This window comes from Oncorhynchus clarkii, unplaced genomic scaffold (assembly GCF_045791955.1).
Source record: "Oncorhynchus clarkii lewisi isolate Uvic-CL-2024 unplaced genomic scaffold, UVic_Ocla_1.0 unplaced_contig_458_pilon_pilon, whole genome shotgun sequence".
Classification (NCBI taxonomy): Eukaryota; Metazoa; Chordata; class Actinopteri; order Salmoniformes; family Salmonidae; genus Oncorhynchus; species Oncorhynchus clarkii.
In genome coordinates, this window is record NW_027257958.1 from 204,176 (window position 1) to 223,124 (window position 18,949).

Sequence of the window (18,949 nt, forward strand, 5' to 3'; positions counted from 1 at the left end):
TGAAAGGCTGGTAATGATAGGTAGGTAAAAACACATCTGCCACACTGATCCTCAACACGGGGGCACCTCAGGGGTGTATGTGCTCTGTCCCCTCCTGTAGTCCCAGTACACTCATGGCTAGGCACGACTCCCAACACCATCATCAAGCTTTCAGATGACACAACAGAGGTAGGCCTGATCGCAGACAACGATGAGACAGAAAAATAGGGACGGGATCAGAGACCTGGCCGTGTGGTGCCAGGATAACAACCTCTCCCTCAACGTGATCAAGACAAAGCAGATGATTGTGGAATACAGGAAAAGGAGGACCGAGCACGCCCCCATTCTCGTCAACGGGGCTGTAGTGGAGCAGGTTTAGAGCTACGAGTTCCTTGGTGTCCACATCACCAACAAACTATTATGTTCCACGCACACCAAGACAGTCGTGAAGAGGGCATGATGATGCCTATTCCCCTCTCAGGAGACTGAAAAGATTTGACAGAGGGTTGTGCGTACAGCTCCCTGTCATCCAGGACCTCTATACCAGGCGGTGTCAGTGTAACAGTATTGCTTCCGTTCCTCTCCTCGAACCAGGGACCCTCTGCACACATCAACAACTGACACCCTTGAGGCATCGTTACCCATCGCTCCACAAAAGCCGCGGCCCTTGCAGAGCAACTACTTCAGGGGAACAACTACTTCATGTTGCATTAATATTTGTGTTCAGCGTAATTAAAAAAATGCATCAAATTATGTGTTTTTTTTCTTCCTATGTGTTTGCAATGCTGTGCACAGTTGTACTGCAATATAGTGCTTCAAAAATCTATAAATTCGCTGGTTATTGGAGGACGACTCTTATTTTGAAAAACATATCCGCCTTTTCTGCGGCCATTTCATGATCTGCGACCAGCGGAATGGTAACGTGAAGGAAATGTTTTCAATGGAACCGGATGTGAAGGCAGGGAGTCGGTCTTTTCTTTCGGGACTTTAGGCAGAGAGTCACTGGTTAGAATATAACGTTACCTCCATAATCTCCATACAATTCAACAGACTAGGAATAAACATCTCATCTGCTTCACTTGGTCTGAACTCTGCAAACGACCGACCGTAAACGAGTGTCTACAATGACTCAGGTGAGTAAGACGCATGTAAAATATAAATAAAAACACATCGGCGGCCACGAACGACGTAACACGTTTCACGGAGCTCCGTCAGATGGTGACACATTTATTTAACTTATAGCAGTTTCATTTATTGTTTAATTAATTTCGCTTTACTAAGTATTGTTTACGTGGTTTAATATCTCGTTGCTCTTCCCGAACGGTAATAATGGCCGTGAATTGCTGAATGGAAGATTGCTAAAGTAGGCCGCAGCAAAGCCTTGGATTTTCCTGAACGAGCTACCGACTGGAGAGCTGACTTCAACACCAGAAACGCTGACAATTCCCCCAGTTTGACTGATAAATAAAATGTATCAGGAGCATATTATACATGTAATTGTATTCATGAACATTGAAGGGAAGAAGTTTGAATTTGCTATAATTATCTAGTTATGTTAATCCACCACAAATATTGATTTTGATGGAGACCAAAGTTCACAATAATGGGAATGGATAGGTCTACTGTAGTATACTATAATTAGTCTGGTTAGTTAGGTCTACTGTAGTATACTATAATTAGTCTGGTTAGATAGGTCTACTGTAGTATACTATAATTAGTCTGGTTAGTTAGGTCTACTGTAGTATATTATAATTAGTCTGGTTAGTTAGGTCTACTGTAGTATACTATAATTAGTCTGGTTAGTTAGGTCTACTGTAGTATATTATAATTAGTCTGGTTAGTTAGGTCTACTGTAGTATACTGTAATTAGTCTGGTTAGTTAGGTCTACTGTAGTATACTATAATTAGTCTGGTTAGATAGGTCTACTGTAGTATACTATAATTAGTCTGGTTAGTTAGGTCTACTGTAGTATATTATAATTAGTCTGGTTAGTTAGGTCTACTGTAGTATACTATAATTAGTCTGGTTAGTTAGGTCTACTGTAGTATATTATAATTAGTCTGGTTAGTTAGGTCTACTGTAGTATACTATAATTAGTCTGGTTAGTAGTATACTATAATTAGTCTGGTTAGTAGTATACTATAATTAGTCTGGTTAGTTAGGTCTACTGTAGTATACTATAATTAGTCTGAATGGATAGGTCTACTGTAGTATACTATAATTAGTCTGAATGGATAGGTCTACTGTAGTATACTGTAATTAGTCTGGTTAGTTAGGTCTACTGTAGTATACTATAATTAGTCTGGTTAGATAGGTCTACTGTAGTATACTATAATTAGTCTGGTTAGTTAGGTCTACTGTAGTATACTATAATTAGTCTGGTTAGTTAGGTCTACTGTAGTATACTATAATTAGTCTGGTTAGTTAGGTCTACTGTAGTATACTATAATTAGTCTGGTTAGTTAGGTCTACTGTAGTATACTATAATTAGTCTGGTTAGTTAGGTCTACTGTAGTATACTATAATTAGTCTGGTTAGTTAGGTCTACTGTAGTATACTATAATTAGTCTGGTTAGTTAGGTCTACTGTAGTATACTATAATTAGTCTGGTTAGTTAGGTCTACTGTAGTATACTATAATTAGTCTGGTTAGTAGTATACTATAATTAGTCTGGTTAGTTAGGTCTACTGTAGTATACTATAATTAGTCTGGTTAGTTAGGTCTACTGTAGTATACTATAATTAGTCTGGTTAGATAGGTCTACTGTAGTATATTATAATTATGCTACCAATTATATCCTAGCTTCTGGGCCTGAGTTCATGCAGCACTAGACTATACATGGAGACACAGTTCCCATAATGCAACACTAGACTGACTATACATGGAGACACAGTTCCCATAATGCAACACTAGACTATACATGGAGACACAGTTCCCATAAGGCAACACTAGACTATACATGGAGACACAGTTCCCATAATGCAACACTAGACTATACATGGAGACACAGTTCCCATAATGCAACACTAGACTATACATGGAGACACAGTTCCCATAATGCAACACTAGACTATACATGGAGACACAGTTCCCATAATGCAACACTAGACTATACATGGAGACACAGTTCCCATAATGCAACACTAGACTATACATGGAGACACAGTTCCCATAATGCAACACTAGACTATACATGGAGACACAGTTCCCATAATGCAACACTAGACTATACATGGAGACACAGTTCCCATATTGCAACACTGGACCATACGTGGAGACACAGTTCCCATAATGCAACACTAGACCATACGTGGAGACGCAGTTCCCATAATGCAACACTAGACTATACGTGGAGACACAGTTCCCATAATGCAACACTAGACAATACATGGAGACACAGTTCCCATATTGCAACACTAGATTATACATGGAGACACAGTTCCCATAATGCAACACTAGACTATATGTGGAGACACAGTTCCCATAATGCAACACTAGACTATATACATGGAGACACAGTTCCCATAATGCAGCACTTCACTATACATGGAGACACAGTTCCCATATTGCAACACTAGACTATACATGGAGACAGTTCCCATAATGCAACACTAGACTATAAATAGGACATCAGGAACAACTCAGAGGAACAGTTTTCTGGACAAAGGTTTAATAGTTGAAGACTTGTTTTAGATCATTATTGTTTTGTACCAATATGACAACACTCCTCCTCTCTTTTTGAGTTGTGAAAGTGAAAATTCTGCCCCCTATCCCAAAGAGGTTATTAACGTTTTCTTTTTAAACGGGATTGGAATGATTTGAGTATTTTAAATTACTTGACAACACTCCTCTCTTTTTGGGTTAACAGGAAACACTCTCCCTCCAACCCTCCTCCCCCCTACCCCTCCCGGAGTCCCCGGGACGTACCTCTCCTGGTAACACCTTACTGCTGGGTCTGAAGAGGCTGTCTGTGCGGCTGGTCGACTGCAGGAAAACACCGGAGCTAAGTGGGTTTATGTTCTTATATAAATGTATTTTGGGACACTACCTGAATGTCATTAATTACCACTAAGTACAATATATTTAAGGATGTAGAATCATTACAACCCTACACCCTTGGATACATTGACAATTTGAAGATTTAATACGATTTTACATTGAAGATTTTAAATGCTTAAATTCGGTTACAAGAGTGTGAAAAGCTGGGCCTAAATCTGTCTTCGATAAGGAACCATAACTGTCTGTCTTTGCTTCTCAGGGGGCAGTCTTAACCGTCACTCTCTCAGTAGAAGGGGCTTGTCAACTTGGGAGGCTGATGCTGAGGAGGCAGAGAAAAGTCTCTCCAGATCAGAACACCTCAAGAAACACCAGCAGAGACCCACAAGGAAGAAATCTCACTGCTGCTCTGACTGTGGAAAGAGTTACACCTCTTCAACAGACCTTAGAGGACACCAGATAATTCATACAGGAGAGAAACCTCACTGCTGCTCCCAGTGTGGAGCTAGCCTCTCCACTGCCAGGGCACTGGAAGGACACCTGCGGATTCACACTGGAGAAAAACCATACCAGTGCTCAGAATGTGGGCAGAGATTTAAAGACTCCAGTGGTTTACGGATACATGAGAGAATAAAACACACCGGCGAAAAACCACACTGCTGCTTTGATTGCGGGAAGAGATTTGTTACATCGCAACGCTTAAAAGCTCACCAGCGGACTCACACTGGAGAGAGACCGTTCCACTGCTCTGAGTGTGGGAAGAGTTTCAAACAAGCCTCAACACTCTTTGAACACAAACGAATACACACAGGAGAGAAGCCTCACCACTGTGAGCAGTGCGGGGGAAGCTTTTCCTCCGCTAAGTTACTCAGAATACATCAGAGGATTCACACAGGGGAAAAACCTTACCAATGCACTGACTGTGGGAAAAACTTCAGATTTTTATCTCCTTTAAGATGTCACCAGCTAAGACATACTGGAGAGAAGCCCCACCAATGTACTGAGTGCGGGAAAAGGTTTGCTTTTAAGACTGGACTCTTGCTACATAACAAAGTGCACACTGGAGAGAAAGGCTACCAATGCCCACAGTGTGGCAAGAAGCTAGGATCGTCTCATTCTCTAGAGCAGCATAAGCGAACACACACTGGACAGAAACCCTTCCACTGTTCCCACTGTAAGTTAAGCTTTGCCACTAATTCAGCCCTGTACAAACACCAGAGAATTCACACAGGTGAGAAGCCACACAGCTGCAATGTTTGCCAGAGGAGTTTTGGACGGTCGGATCACCTGAAAAAGCACATGCTAATTCATACAGGAGAAAAACCATACCACTGCTCTAAGTGCGAGCTGAGTTTCACTAACAACAAATCTCTGAAAGAACACGAGGTCAGACACACAGAAGATAAACCTCACTGCTGCTCCCAGTGCGGTGCTAGTCTCTCCTCTGCCAGGGCACTGGAAGGACACATGCGGATTCACACTGGAGAGAAACCGTACGAGTGCTCTGAATGTGGGCAGAAGTTTGCACACAGAACCAACCTTGGGAGACACCGAATAGTACACACAGGAGAGAAACCTTATCAGTGCTCTGACTGCAAGAAGAGCTTTCCAAGACTTGGCTCATTAAATAGTCACAAGTTCACACATTCAGAGAAGAAGATGTACCACTGCTCTCAGTGTGAGTCGAGCTGCACAACACCAGACGCATTGAAGAAACACCAGCTTATACACACTGGAGAGAAGCCTTACCACTGCTCCCACTGTGACAAGAGCTTCCTTCGACAATATTCTCTCAAAGAACACGAGCGTCTTCACAATGGAGAGAAACCGTTCTCTTGCTCAGACTGCGGGAACAACTTTGCCACAATGGCAACCTTGCGAATTCACCAGCGAAGACACACAGGAGAGAGGCCATACCACTGCCCTTTCCCTGACTGTGGGAAGAGTTTTGCCCACACCTTTGCTTTTAAAGTACACAAGAGAAGGCACACAGGAGAGAAGCCGCACCACTGTGATCAGTGTGGGAAGAGTTTTGTCACGTCAGGTGAATTGCGAAATCACTCCAAAAAGAAGCATTAGTGCTTCACAGAGTGTTCAGGACTCAGTTTTTCAAGATCAGATTCCTTTAAAAAAATCACGAGAGTCCACACAGGAAAGAGGCGGTACAGTGTGGCAAGAGCTTCAAGTGTCAATGGACCTGAGATGCCACGTTCAGCGAAAACACAGTGGGACATCCTACCCTTTGCACCCTTGTCAGCGCAGCTTCAGCTCTCATCGGGCATCTGAAGTACCACCAGATGACACAAACGGGAGAGAAATTCTTTGTCTGCACCGCACACTGCGGGAAGAGATTCATTCAGGCAGGTGGGTTGAGGTACCACAGGAGGACACGGGAGAGAAACCTCACACCTGTGATCAGGGTGAAAAGCATTTCAGTAAAAGGATCAGTCTGCAATCACATCAGTTGACACAAACAGGAGAGAAATCTGTCAGCTGTGATGAATGTGGTAAGAGATTCCACACAAGGGAACCCTGGCTTCACACAAGAGAATTCACACCTGAGAGAAAGCTTACCACTGCTCTCTATCCGAGGGAAAGGCTTTACCACCTTAAGTGAACTGTTTATACACCAGAGAACACACACAGGAGCTAGGCCTAATGGCTGTGCACCAGAGAACACACACACAGGAGCAAGGCCTAATGGCTGTGCACCAGAGAACACACACACAGGAGCAAGGCCTAATGGCTGTGCACCAGAGAACACACACACAGGAGCAAGGCCTAATGGCTGTGCACCAGAGAACACACACACAGGAGCAAGGCCTAATGGCTGTGCACCAGAGAACACACACACAGGAGCAAGGCCTAATGGCTGTGCACCAGAGAACACACACACAGGAGCAAGGCCTAATGGCTGTGCACCAGAGAACACACACACAGGAGCAAGGCCTAATGGCTGTGCACCAGAGAACACACACAGGAGCAAGGCCTAATGGCTGTGCACCAGAGAACACACACACAGGAGCAAGGCCTAATGGCTGTGCACCAGAGAACACACACACAGGAGCAAGGCCTAATGGCTGCGCACCAGAGAACACACACTGGTAAATATTTTAATTCGTCATTTGTAAATAATTCACCACCTATAGAAACAACTATCGAATGAGCATCAAGGACACACGGTAACAACTGTGAGATGTGAACGCTAGTAGGTTGCCCTCTTCATCTCACAGTTCCACCTCCGCCAAAACAACCGCTATGCGGGTTGGTGACTAAAACGCATCTGATTGAATCAAGCCCTGAGAACGGTCATACCTCTCAACATACTCACAACTTGCCATTGGATACAATATATTTAGAATTTGGATGCAGAAAATGAAGTTTCTAGTCAAACGCTGTGTGTGGAACATGATATTTACCATCTACTGTTCTTTCTTCTCTGCACTTCTGAAGGAACACTTTTGAAATGTGTCTCTTTTATTATTATTTTTTGCATTTGGATTGTGGGCTCAATTAAATTTGATTTGGCGCCAGCCGAGACCTGCATAGCTGGTGTTGTGACGGTGTCTGAGGTGGGACTGTGTCAGAGCTGGTGTTGTGACGCTGTCTGAGGTGGGACTGTGTCAGAGCTGGTGTTGTGTGACGCTGTCTGAGGTGGGACTGTGTCAGAGCTGGTGTTGTGATGCTGTCTGAGGTGGAACTGTGTCAGAGCTGGTGTTGTGACGCTGTCTGAGGTGGAACTGTGTCAGAGCTGGTGTTGTGACGCTGTCTGAGGTGGGACTGTGTCAGAGCTGGTGTTGTGACGCTGTCTGAGGTGGGACTGTGTCAGAGCTGGTGTTGTGACGCTGTCTGAGGTGGGACTGTGTCAGAGCTGGTGTTGTGACACTGTCTAAGGTGGGACTGTGTCAGAGCTGGTGTTGTGACGCTGTCTGAGGTGGGACTGTGTCAGAGCTGGTGTTGTGACACTGTCTGAGGTGGGACTGTGTCAGAGCTGGTGTTGTGTGACGCTGTCTGAGGTGGGACTGTGTCAGAGCTGGTGTTGTGACGCTGTCTGAGGTGGGACTGTGTCAGAGCTGGTGTTGTGACGCTGTCTGAGGTGGGACTGTGTCAGAGCTGGTGTTGTGACGCTGTCTGAGGTGGGACTGTGTCAGAGCTGGTGTTGTGACGCTGTCTGAGGTGGGACTGTGTCAGAGCTGGTGTTGTGACACTGTCTGAGGTGGGACTGTGTCAGAGCTGGTGTTGTGTGACGCTGTCTGAGGTGGGACTGTGTCAGAGCTGGTGTTGTGACGCTGTCTGAGGTGGGACTGTGTCAGAGCTGGTGTTGTGACGCTGTCTGAGGTGGGACTGTGTCAGAGCTGGTGTTGTGACGCTGTCTGAGGTGGGACTGTGTCAGAGCTGGTGTTGTGACGCTGTCTGAGGTGGGACTGTGTCAGAGCTGGTGTTGTGACGCTGTCTGAGGTGGGACTGTGTCAGAGCTGGTGTTGTGACGCTGTCTGAGGTGGGACTGTGTCAGAGCTGGTGTTGTGACGCTGTCTGAGGTGGGACTGTGTCAGAGCTGGTGTTGTGACACTGTCTGAGGTGGGACTGTGTCAGAGCTGGTGTTGTGTGACGCTGTCTGAGGTGGGACTGTGTCAGAGCTGGTGTTGTGACGCTGTCTGAGGTGGGACTGTGTCAGAGCTGGTGTTGTGACGCTGTCTGAGGTGGGACTGTGTCAGAGCTGGTGTTGTGACGCTGTCTGAGGTGGGACTGTGTCAGAGCTGGTGTTGTGACGCTGTCTGAGGTGGAACTGTGTCAGAGCTGGTGTTGTGACGCTGTCTGAGGTGGGACTGTGTCAGAGCTGGTGTTGTGACGCTGTCTGAGGTGGAACTGTGTCAGAGCTGGTGTTGTGACGCTGTCTGAGGTGGGACTGTGTCAGAGCTGCCAAAAAAAACAAGCTGTTCCTGTTTTTGTGTATTTTGCATCATTAAAAGTGAAGACTGTTATTTTATCAAATCAATTCTCTGTAATTATTACTACCTGATTTAAACTAATCATGTAAATGTAATTAACTAGGAGGTCGGGGCACCAAGGAAAATCTGCAGATTACAAAGTTATAATTGTCCTAATGTAACTCTTCAGATATTAAAATATCTGATCAATTGGTCTTATTATTAATGAATTGGTTACCTCGAACCCAGCCTTTACTATAAATCATCCATACACTAATTGGCTCAATAATTTGTGTGTATGAGAAGGAAAAAAAATCACAACCTGGGATTGCTTATTTCAGCTCATGAACATGGGACCAACACTTTACATGTCGCATTAAATACATTAAACACTTTATAAATGCCCCTCTTCTCTAACTCTCTCCCAATGTTCTGCCACATGTTCCATAATCTACCGCAAGCCTAACGGTTTCTCCCCTCCCTGGGTGGGGAGACTTCCTTCCTGTTATCAGTTTCACAAGTCGTCTGTTGACAGTTCCTCTTCTCCTTGAATGTCTCAACTATACTTCTGCTTATTGTCAAATAGTAACATACTGTCTTAGTCTTCCTATGCACACACAGAGAATTATACTCTTATAATCCTAATACGAAGACAGGTTTTATTCACCAAACTATAAATGAAAAGACAACAGTCAGAAAGTTTAATAACAGTAACTTCCACTAGTCACCAATCAGTTAGCCTGACTTCAGATCAGTTAGCCTGACTGCAGATCAGTTAGCCCGACTTCAGATCAGTTAGCCCGGCTTCAGATCAGTTAGCCCGGCTTCAGATCAGTTAGCCTGACTGCAGATCAGTTAGCCCGGCTTCAGATCAGTTAGCCTGACTTCATATCAGTTAGCCTGAATTCAGATCAGTTAGCCCGAATTCAGATCAGTTAGCCCGGCTTCAGATCAGTTAGCCCGGCTTCAGATCAGTTAGCCCGGCTTCAGATCAGTTAGCCCGGCTTCAGATCAGTTAGCCCGGCTTCAGATCAGTTAGCCCGGCTTCAGATCAGTTAGCCCGGCTTCAGATCAGTTAGCCCGGCTTCAGATCAGTTAGCCCGGCTTCAGATCAGTTAGCCTGGCTTCAGATCAGTTAGCCTGGCTTCAGATCAGTTAGCCTGGCTTCAGATCAGTTAGCCCGGCTTCAGATCAGTTAGCCTGGCTTCAGATCAGTTAGCCCGGCTTCAGATCAGTTAGCCCGGCTTCAGATCAGTTAGCCTGGCTTCAGATCAGTTAGCCTGGCTTCAGATAAGTTCATATAGACATGATGATATAACCTACTATACATCAGGGAGGTGTCCCAAATTAACCTCTAATCCCTTTATAGTGAACTACATTCGACCAGAGTCCTATAAACTAGGGCCCATTAGACTAGGGCTCTAATGACTAGGGCTCATGAGACGAGGGCTCTAATGACAAGGGCTCAGTGGTCCACTTTATGGAAAGGGATGACTGGTTTAGATGACATTACCCTCAACTTGTTAAAATGAAAATAACCTTCAATTCATACTCTTCATCCATGTCTACAGGGGTAATGGGAGCTCATCCGTATCTACAGGGGGAAATGGGAGCTCGTCCTTATCTACAGGGGGAAATGGGAGCTCGTCCTTATCTACAGGGGGAAATGGGAGCTCGTCCTTATCTACAGGGGGAAATGGGAGCTCGTCCTTATCTACAGGGGGAAATGGGAGCTCATCCTTATACAGGGGGAAATGGGAGCTCATCCGTATCTACAGGGGGAAATGGGAGGTCATCCGTATCTACAGGGGGAAATGGGAGCTCATCCGTATCTACAGGGGGAAATGGGAGCTCATCCTTATACAGGGGGAAATGGGAGGTCATCCGTATCTACAGGGGGAAATGGGAGGTCATCCGTATCTACAGGGGGAAATGGGAGCTCATCCGTATCTACAGGGGGAAATGGGAGCTCATCCGTATCTACAGGGGGAAATGGGAGCTCATCCGTATCTACAGGGGGAAATGGGAGCTCATCCGTATCTACAGGGGGAAATGGGAGCTCATCCGTATCTACAGGGGGAAATGGGAGCTCATCCGTATCTACAGGGGGAAATGGGAGCTCATCCGTATCTACAGGGGGAAATGGGAGCTCATCCTTATACAGGGGGAAATGGGAGCTCATCCTTATACAGGGGGAAATGGGAGCTCATCCGTATCTACAGGGGGAAATGGGAGCTCATCCGTATCTACAGGGGGAAATGGGAGCTCATCCGTATCTACAGGGGGAAATGGGAGCTCATCCTTATACAGGGGGAAATGGGAGCTCATCCTTATACAGGGGGTAATGGGAGCTCGTCCTTATACAGGGGGAAATGGGAGCTCGTCCTTATACAGGGGGAAATGGGAGCTCATCCTTATACAGGGGGAAATGGGAGCTCATCCTTATACAGGGGGAAATGGGAGCTCATCCGTATCTACAGGGGGAAATGGGAGCTCATCCGTATCTACAGGGGGAAATGGGAGCTCATCCTTATACAGGGGGAAATGGGAGCTCATCCTTATCTACAGGGGGAAATGGGAGCTCATCCGTATCTACAGGGGGAAATGGGAGCTCATCCTTATCTACAGGGGGAAATGGGAGCTCATCCGTATCTACAGGGGGAAATGGGAGCTCATCCTTATCTACAGGGGGAAATGGGAGCTCATCCGTATCTACAGGGGGAAATGGGAGCTCATCCGTATCTACAGGGGGAAATGGGAGCTCATCCGTATCTACAGGGGGAAATGGGAGCTCATCCGTATCTACAGGGGGAAATGGGAGCTCATCCGTATCTACAGGGGGAAATGGGAGCTCATCCGTATCTACAGGGGGAAATGGGAGCTCATCCTTATACAGGGGGAAATGGAAGCTCATCCTTATACAGGGGGAAATGGGAGCTCATCCTTATACAGGGGGAAATGGGAGCTCATCCTTATACAGGGGGAAATGGGAGCTCATCCTTATACAGGGGGAAATGGGAGCTCATCCTTATACAGGGGGAAATGGGAGCTCATCCTTATACAGGGGGAAATGGGAGCTCATCCTTATACAGGGGGAAATGGGAGCTCATCCTTATACAGGGGGAAATGGGAGCTCATCCTTATACAGGGGGAAATGGGAGCTCATCCTTATCTACAGGGGGAAATGGGAGCTCATCCTTATACAGGGGGAAATGGGAGCTCATCCTTATACAGGGGGAAATGGGAGCTCATCCTTATACAGGGGGAAATGGGAGCTCATCCTTATACAGGGGGAAATGGGAGCTCATCCGTATACAGGGGGAAATGGGAGCTCATCCGTATCTACAGGGGGAAATGGGAGCTCGTCCTTATACAGGGGGAAATGGGAGCTCGTCCTTATACAGGGGGAAATGGGAGCTCGTCCTTATACAGGGGGAAATGGGAGCTCGTCCTTATACAGGGGGAAATGGGAGCTCGTCCTTATACAGGGGGAAATGGGAGCTCGTCCTTATACAGGGGGAAATGGGAGCTCGTCCTTATACAGGGGGAAATGGGAGCTCGTCCTTATACAGGGGGAAATGGGAGCTCGTCCTTATACAGGGGGAAATGGGAGCTCGTCCTTATACAGGGGGAAATGGGAGCTCGTCCTTATACAGGGGGTAATGGGAACTCGTCCTTATACAGGGGGTAATGGGAGCTCGTCCTTATACAGGGGGTAATGGGAGCTCGTCCTTATACAGGGGGTAATGGGAGCTCGTCCTTATACAGGGGGTAATGGGAGCTCGTCCTTATACAGGGGGAAATGGGAGCTCGTCCTTATACAGGGGGAAATGGGAGCTCGTCCTTATACAGGGGGAAATGGGAGCTCGTCCTTATACAGGGGGAAATGGGAGCTCGTCCTTATACAGGGGGAAATGGGAGCTCGTCCTTATACAGGGGGAAATGGGAGCTCGTCCTTATACAGGGGGAAATGGGAGCTCGTCCTTATACAGGGGGAAATGGGAGCTCGTCCTTATACAGGGGGAAATGGGAGCTCGTCCTTATACAGGGGGAAATGGGAGCTCGTCCTTATACAGGGGGTAATGGGAGCTCGTCCTTATACAGGGGATAATGGGAGCTCGTCCTTATACAGGGGGAAATGGGAGCTCGTCCTTATACAGGGGGAAATGGGAGCTCGTCCTTATACAGGGGGAAATGGGAGCTCGTCCTTATACAGGGGGAAATGGGAGCTCGTCCTTATACAGGGGGAAATGGGAGCTCGTCCTTATACAGGGGGGAAATGGGAGCTCGTCCTTATACAGGGGGAAATGGGAGCTCGTCCTTATACAGGGGGAAATGGGAGCTCGTCCTTATACAGGGGGAAATGGGAGCTCGTCCTTATACAGGGGGAAATGGGAGCTCGTCCTTATACAGGGGGTAATGGGAGCTCGTCCTTATACAGGGGGAAATGGGAGCTCGTCCTTATACAGGGGGAAATGGGAGCTCATCCTTATACAGGGGGAAATGGGAGCTCATCCTTATACAGGGGGAAATGGGAGCTCATCCTTATACAGGGGGAAATGGGAGCTATTATAAGTATACTTGTTTTCCACCATAATTTGCAAATAAATTCATTAAAAATCCTACAATGTGATTTTCTGGATTTTTTCTCTCTCATTTTGTCTGTCATGGTTGAAGTGTACCTATGATGAAAATTACAGGCCTCTCTCATCTTTTTTAAGTGGGAGAACTTGCACAATTGGTGGCTGACTAAATACTTTTTTGCCCCACTGTATAACTGGTCTTGGCAGTGGCCTAGTTCTGCCCTTGTCTGATATATAACTGGTCTTGGCAGTGGCCTAGTTCTGCCCTTGTCTGATATATAACTGGTCTTGGCAGTGGCCTAGTTCTGTCCTTGTCCGATATATAACTGGTCTTGGCAGTGGCCTAGTTCTGTCCTTGTCTGATATATAACTGGTCTTGGCAGTGGCCTAGTTCTGCCCTTGTCTGATATATAACTGGTCTTGGCAGTGGCCTAGTTCTGCCCTTGTCTGATATATAACTGGTCTTGGCAGTGGCCTAGTTCTGCCCTTGGTGGACATTCCTGTAGGCTGCATGCCAATTGCACGCTCCCTCAAAACTTGAGACATCTGTGGCATTGTGTTGTGTGACAAAACTGCACATTTTAGAGATGCATTTTATTGTCCCAAGCACAAGGTGCACCTATGTAACGATCATGTTGTTTAATTAGCTTTTTTGACATGCCACACCTGGATGGATGCTCACTAACAGGGATGGAAACAAATGTATGCACAAAATCTTAGAGAAATGAGAGAAATCGTTTTTCTTGCATATCAAACATGGGACCAATACTTTACATGTTGCATTCATATGTGTTCAGTGTAATAAAATTAATATATTTTTAAATGCATCAAATTATTTATGTTTTTCTTCCTATGTGGTTGCAATACTGTGCACAGATGTACTGCAATAGAGTGCTTCAAAAATCGACCAACTTCGCTTGTCATTGCAGGACGACTCTTATTTTGAAAAAAAAATATCTGCCTTTTTTTCTGCGGCCATTTTATGAGCTGCTGCCAGCAGAATGGTAACGGGAAGGAAATGTTTTCAGTGGAACGGATGTGAAGGCGGAGTCTAGTCTTTTCTTTCATGACTTCAGGCAGAGCATCACATGTTGAAATCTAACCATCCGTTACCTCCTTAATCTACAATTAAACAGACTAGAGATAAACATCTCACCTGGTTCACTTCTCCTGAACTCTGCAAACGACAATAAACAAGTGTTTACAATGAATCAGGTGAGTTAATATATATATATATATATATATTATAATCTAATTAGTATTGGCAGTGACCTAGTTCCTGGCATCCGTTTGACTTTCGGAAAGTAACGTGTGTTTAGTTAGGCCTGTTATGCGCAGCCTACCTTCCCGCCTATATATATATATATATATATATATATCAAAGTCAAACGGATATAACATATTGTGTGGTTTGTTTAACACGTTTTAGGTTACCACATGATTCAATATGAGTTATTTCATAGTTCTGATGTTTTTACTATTATTCTACAATGTAATAATGAAAAACCCTTAAATGAGAAGCTGTTCGGGTAGGGTAGTGTGTGTGTGTGTGAATATATATAAATAACAGGCTAAACTAAACACACTTTACTTTCCAAAAGTCAAACGGATGCCGGAACTAGGCCACTGCCAAGACCAGTTATTTATATGGGCGGGAAGGTAGGCTGCGCATAACAGGCTAAACTTTTGAGGGGTAGTGTAGTACACTACACACACTACACACACTACACTACACTACACTACACTACACTACACTACACACTACACTACACACACACTACACTACACTACACACTCTACGGGTCAAAAGTTCTCATTTAAGGGTTTTTCTTTGTTACATTGTAGAATAATAGTGAAAACATCAAAACTATGAAATAACACATATGGAATCATGTCGTAAAACAAACCACAGAATATTTTATATTTGAGATTCTTCAAGTAGCCAGCCTTTGCCTTGATGACAGCTTTACACAATCACCAAGCCTCGGTGTGAAAGAGCAAAAATATCATGATCTGATGATCCCATATATCCAGTGGAAAAGTCATTTGACTCAAACATAAAGATATAAAACTATATTTTTTTGTGAAGAATCAACAACAAGTGGGACACAATCGTGAAGTGGAACGACATTTATTGGATATTTCAAACTTTTTTAACAAATCAAAAACTGAAATTGGGCGTGCAAAATTATTCAGCCCCTTTAAGTTCATACTTTGTAGCGCCACCTTTTGCTGCGATTACAGCTGTAAGTCGCTTGGGGTATGTCTATCAGTTTTGCACATCGAGAGACTGACATTTTTTCCCATTCCTCCTTGCAAAACAGCTCGAGCTCAGTGAGGTTGGATGGAGAGCATTTGTGAACAGCAGTTTTCAGTTCTTTCCACAGATTCTCGATTGGATTCAGGTCTGGACTTTGACTTGGCCATTCTAACACCTGGATATGTTTATTTTTGAACCATTCCATTGTAGATTTTGCTTTATGTTTTGGATCATTGTCTTGTTGGAAGACAACTCTCCGTCCCAGTCTCAGGTCTTTTGCAGACTCCATCAGGTTCTTCCAGAATGGTCCTGTATTTGGCTCCATCCATCTTCCCATCAATTTTAACCATCTTCCCTGTCCCTGCTGAAGAAACGCAGGCCCAAACCATGATGCTGCCACCACCATGTTTGACAGTGGGGATGGTGTGTTCAGCTGTGTTGCTTTTACGCCAAACATAACGTTTTGCATTGTTGCCAAAAAGTTCAATTTTGGTTTCATCTGACCAGAGCACCTTCTTCCACATGTTTGGTGTGTCTCCCAGGTGGCTTGTGGCAAACTTTAAACAACACTTTTTATGGATATCTTTAAGAAATGGCTTTCTTCTTGCCACTCTTCCATAAAGGCCAGATTTGTGCAATATACGACTGATTGTTGTCCTATGGACAGAGTCTCCCACCTCAGCTGTAGATCTCTGCAGTTCATCCAGAGTGATCATGGGCCTCTTGGCTGCATCTCTGATCAGTCTTCTCCTTGTATGAGCTGAAAGTTTAGAGGGACGGCCAGGTCTTGGTAGATTTGCAGTGGTCTGATACTCCTTCCATTTCAATATTATCGCTTGCACAGTGCTCCTTGGGATGTTTAAAGCTTGGGAAATCTTTTTGTATCCAAATCCGGCTTTAAACTTCTTCACAACAGTATCTCGGACCTGCCTGGTGTGTTCCTTGTTCTTCATGATGCTCTCTGCGCTTTTAATGGACCTCTGAGACTCTCACAGTGCAGGTGACTATATACGGAGACTTGATTACACACAGGTGGATTGTATTTATCATCATTAGTTATTTAGGTCAACATTGGATCATTCAGAGATCCTCACTGAACTTCTGGAGAGAGTTTGCTGCACTGAAAGTAAAGGGGCTGAATAATTTTACACGCCCAATTTCAGTTTTTGATTTGTTAAAAAAGTTTGAAATATCCAATAAATGTCTACCACTTCATGATTGTGTACCACTTGTTGTTGATTCTTCACAAAAAAATACAGTTTTATATCTTTATGTTTGAAGCCTGAAATGTGGCAAAAGGTCGCAAAGTTCAAGGGGGCCGAATACTTTCGCAAGGCACTGTAGGTCTACTGTAGTATACTATAATTAGTCTGAATGGATAGGTCTACTGTAGTATACTATAATTAGTCTGGTTAGTTAGGTCTACTGTAGTATACTATAATTAGTCTGGTTAGATAGGTCTACTGTAGTATACTATAATTAGTCTGGTTAGTTAGGTCTACTGTAGTATACTATAATTAGTCTGGTTAGTTAGGTCTACTGTAGTATACTATAATTAGTATGAATGGATAGGTCTACTGTAGTATACTATAATTAGTCTGGTTAGTAGTATACTATAATTAGTCTGGTTAGTTAGGTCTACTGTAGTATACTATAATTAGTCTGAATGGATAGGTCTACTGTAGTATACTATAATTAGTCTGGTTAGTTAGGTCTACTGTAGTATACTATAATTAGTCTGGTTAGTTAGGTCTACTGTAGTATACTATAATTAGTCTGGTTAGTTAGGTTTACTGTAGTATACTATAATTAGTCTGGTTAGTTAGGTCTACTGTAGTATACTATAATTAGTCTGGTTAGTTAGGTCTACTGTAGTATACTATAATTAGTCTGGTTAGTTAGGTCTACTGTAGTATACTAGAATTAGTCTGGTTAGTTAGGTCTACTGTAGTATACTAGAATTAGTCTGGTTAGTTAGACCTACTGTAGTATACTATAATTAGTCTGGTTAGTTAGGTCTACTGTAGTATACTATAATTAGTCTGGTTAATTAGGCCTACTGTAGTATACTATAATTAGTCTGGTTAGTTAGGTCTACTGTAGTATACTATAATTAGTCTGGTTAGTTAGGTCTACTGTAGTATACTATAATTAGTCTGGTTAGTTAGGTCTACTGTATTATACTATAATTAGTCTGGTTAGATAGGTCTACTGTAGTATACTAGAATTAGTCTGGTTAGTTAGGTCTACTGTAGTATACTATAATTAGTCTGAATGGATAGGTCTACTGTAGTATACTATAATTAGTCTGGTTAGTTAGGTCTACTGTAGTATACTATAATTAGTCTGGTTAGTAGTATACTATAATTAGTCTGGTTAGTTAGGTCTACTGTAGTATACTATAATTAGTCTGGTTAGTTAGGTCTACTGTAGTATACTATAATTAGTCTGGTTAGTTAGGTCTACTGTAGTATACTATAATTAGTCTGGTTAGTAGTATACTATAATTAGTCTGGTTAGTTAGGTCTACTGTAGTATACTATAATTAGTCTGGTTAGTTAGGTCTACTGTAGTATATTATAATTAGTCTGGTTAGTAGTATACTATAATTAGTCTGGTTAGTTAGGTCTACTGTAGTATACTATAATTAGTCTGGTTAGATAGGTCTACTGTAGTATACTATAATTAGTCTGGTTAGTTAGGTCTACTGTAGTATACTATAATTAGTCTGGTTAGTTAGGTCTACTGTAGTATACTATAATTAGTATGAATGGATAGGTCTACTGTAGTATACTATAATTAGTCTGGTTAGTAGTATACTATAATTAGTCTGGTTAGTTAGGTCTACTGTAGTATACTATAATTAGTCTGAATGGATAGGTCTACTGTAGTATACTATAATTAGTCTGGTTAGTTAGGTTTACTGTAGTATACTATAATTAGTCTGGTTAGTTAGGTCTACTGTAGTATACTATAATTAGTCTGGTTAGTTAGGTCTACTGTAGTATACTATAATTAGTCTGGTTAGTTAGGTCTACTGTAGTATACTAGAATTAGTCTGGTTAGTTAGGTCTACTGTAGTATACTAGAATTAGTCTGGTTAGTTAGACCTACTGTAGTATACTATAATTAGTCTGGTTAGTTAGGTCTACTGTAGTATACTATAATTAGTCTGGTTAATTAGGCCTACTGTAGTATACTA

At 43.6% G+C, this 18,949-nt stretch overlaps 2 protein-coding genes across 2 annotated transcripts in view; both read left to right on the forward strand.

Annotated features, from left to right (window-relative positions):
• The first annotated feature begins 1,038 nt into the window (after positions 1–1,038).
• LOC139394280 (zinc finger protein 850-like) lies at positions 1,039–7,624 on the forward strand. The gene is made up of 3 exons (XM_071142307.1): positions 1,039–1,112; positions 3,849–3,987; positions 4,239–7,624. The coding sequence occupies exons 1-3, from the start codon at positions 1,104–1,106 to the stop codon at positions 6,053–6,055; spliced, it is 1,965 nt and encodes a 654-aa protein (XP_070998408.1). The 5' UTR covers positions 1,039–1,103; the 3' UTR covers positions 6,056–7,624.
• Positions 7,625–14,556: 6,932 nt separating this feature from the next.
• The window catches only part of LOC139394281 (zinc finger protein 850-like), a 29,811-nt gene continuing 25,418 nt past the window's right edge, over positions 14,557–18,949 (forward strand). The window contains exon 1 of the mRNA XM_071142308.1: positions 14,557–14,702. Coding sequence (XP_070998409.1) covers positions 14,694–14,702 — 9 coding nt within the window. The 5' untranslated portion in view covers positions 14,557–14,693. The remainder of the gene's footprint in view (positions 14,703–18,949) is intronic.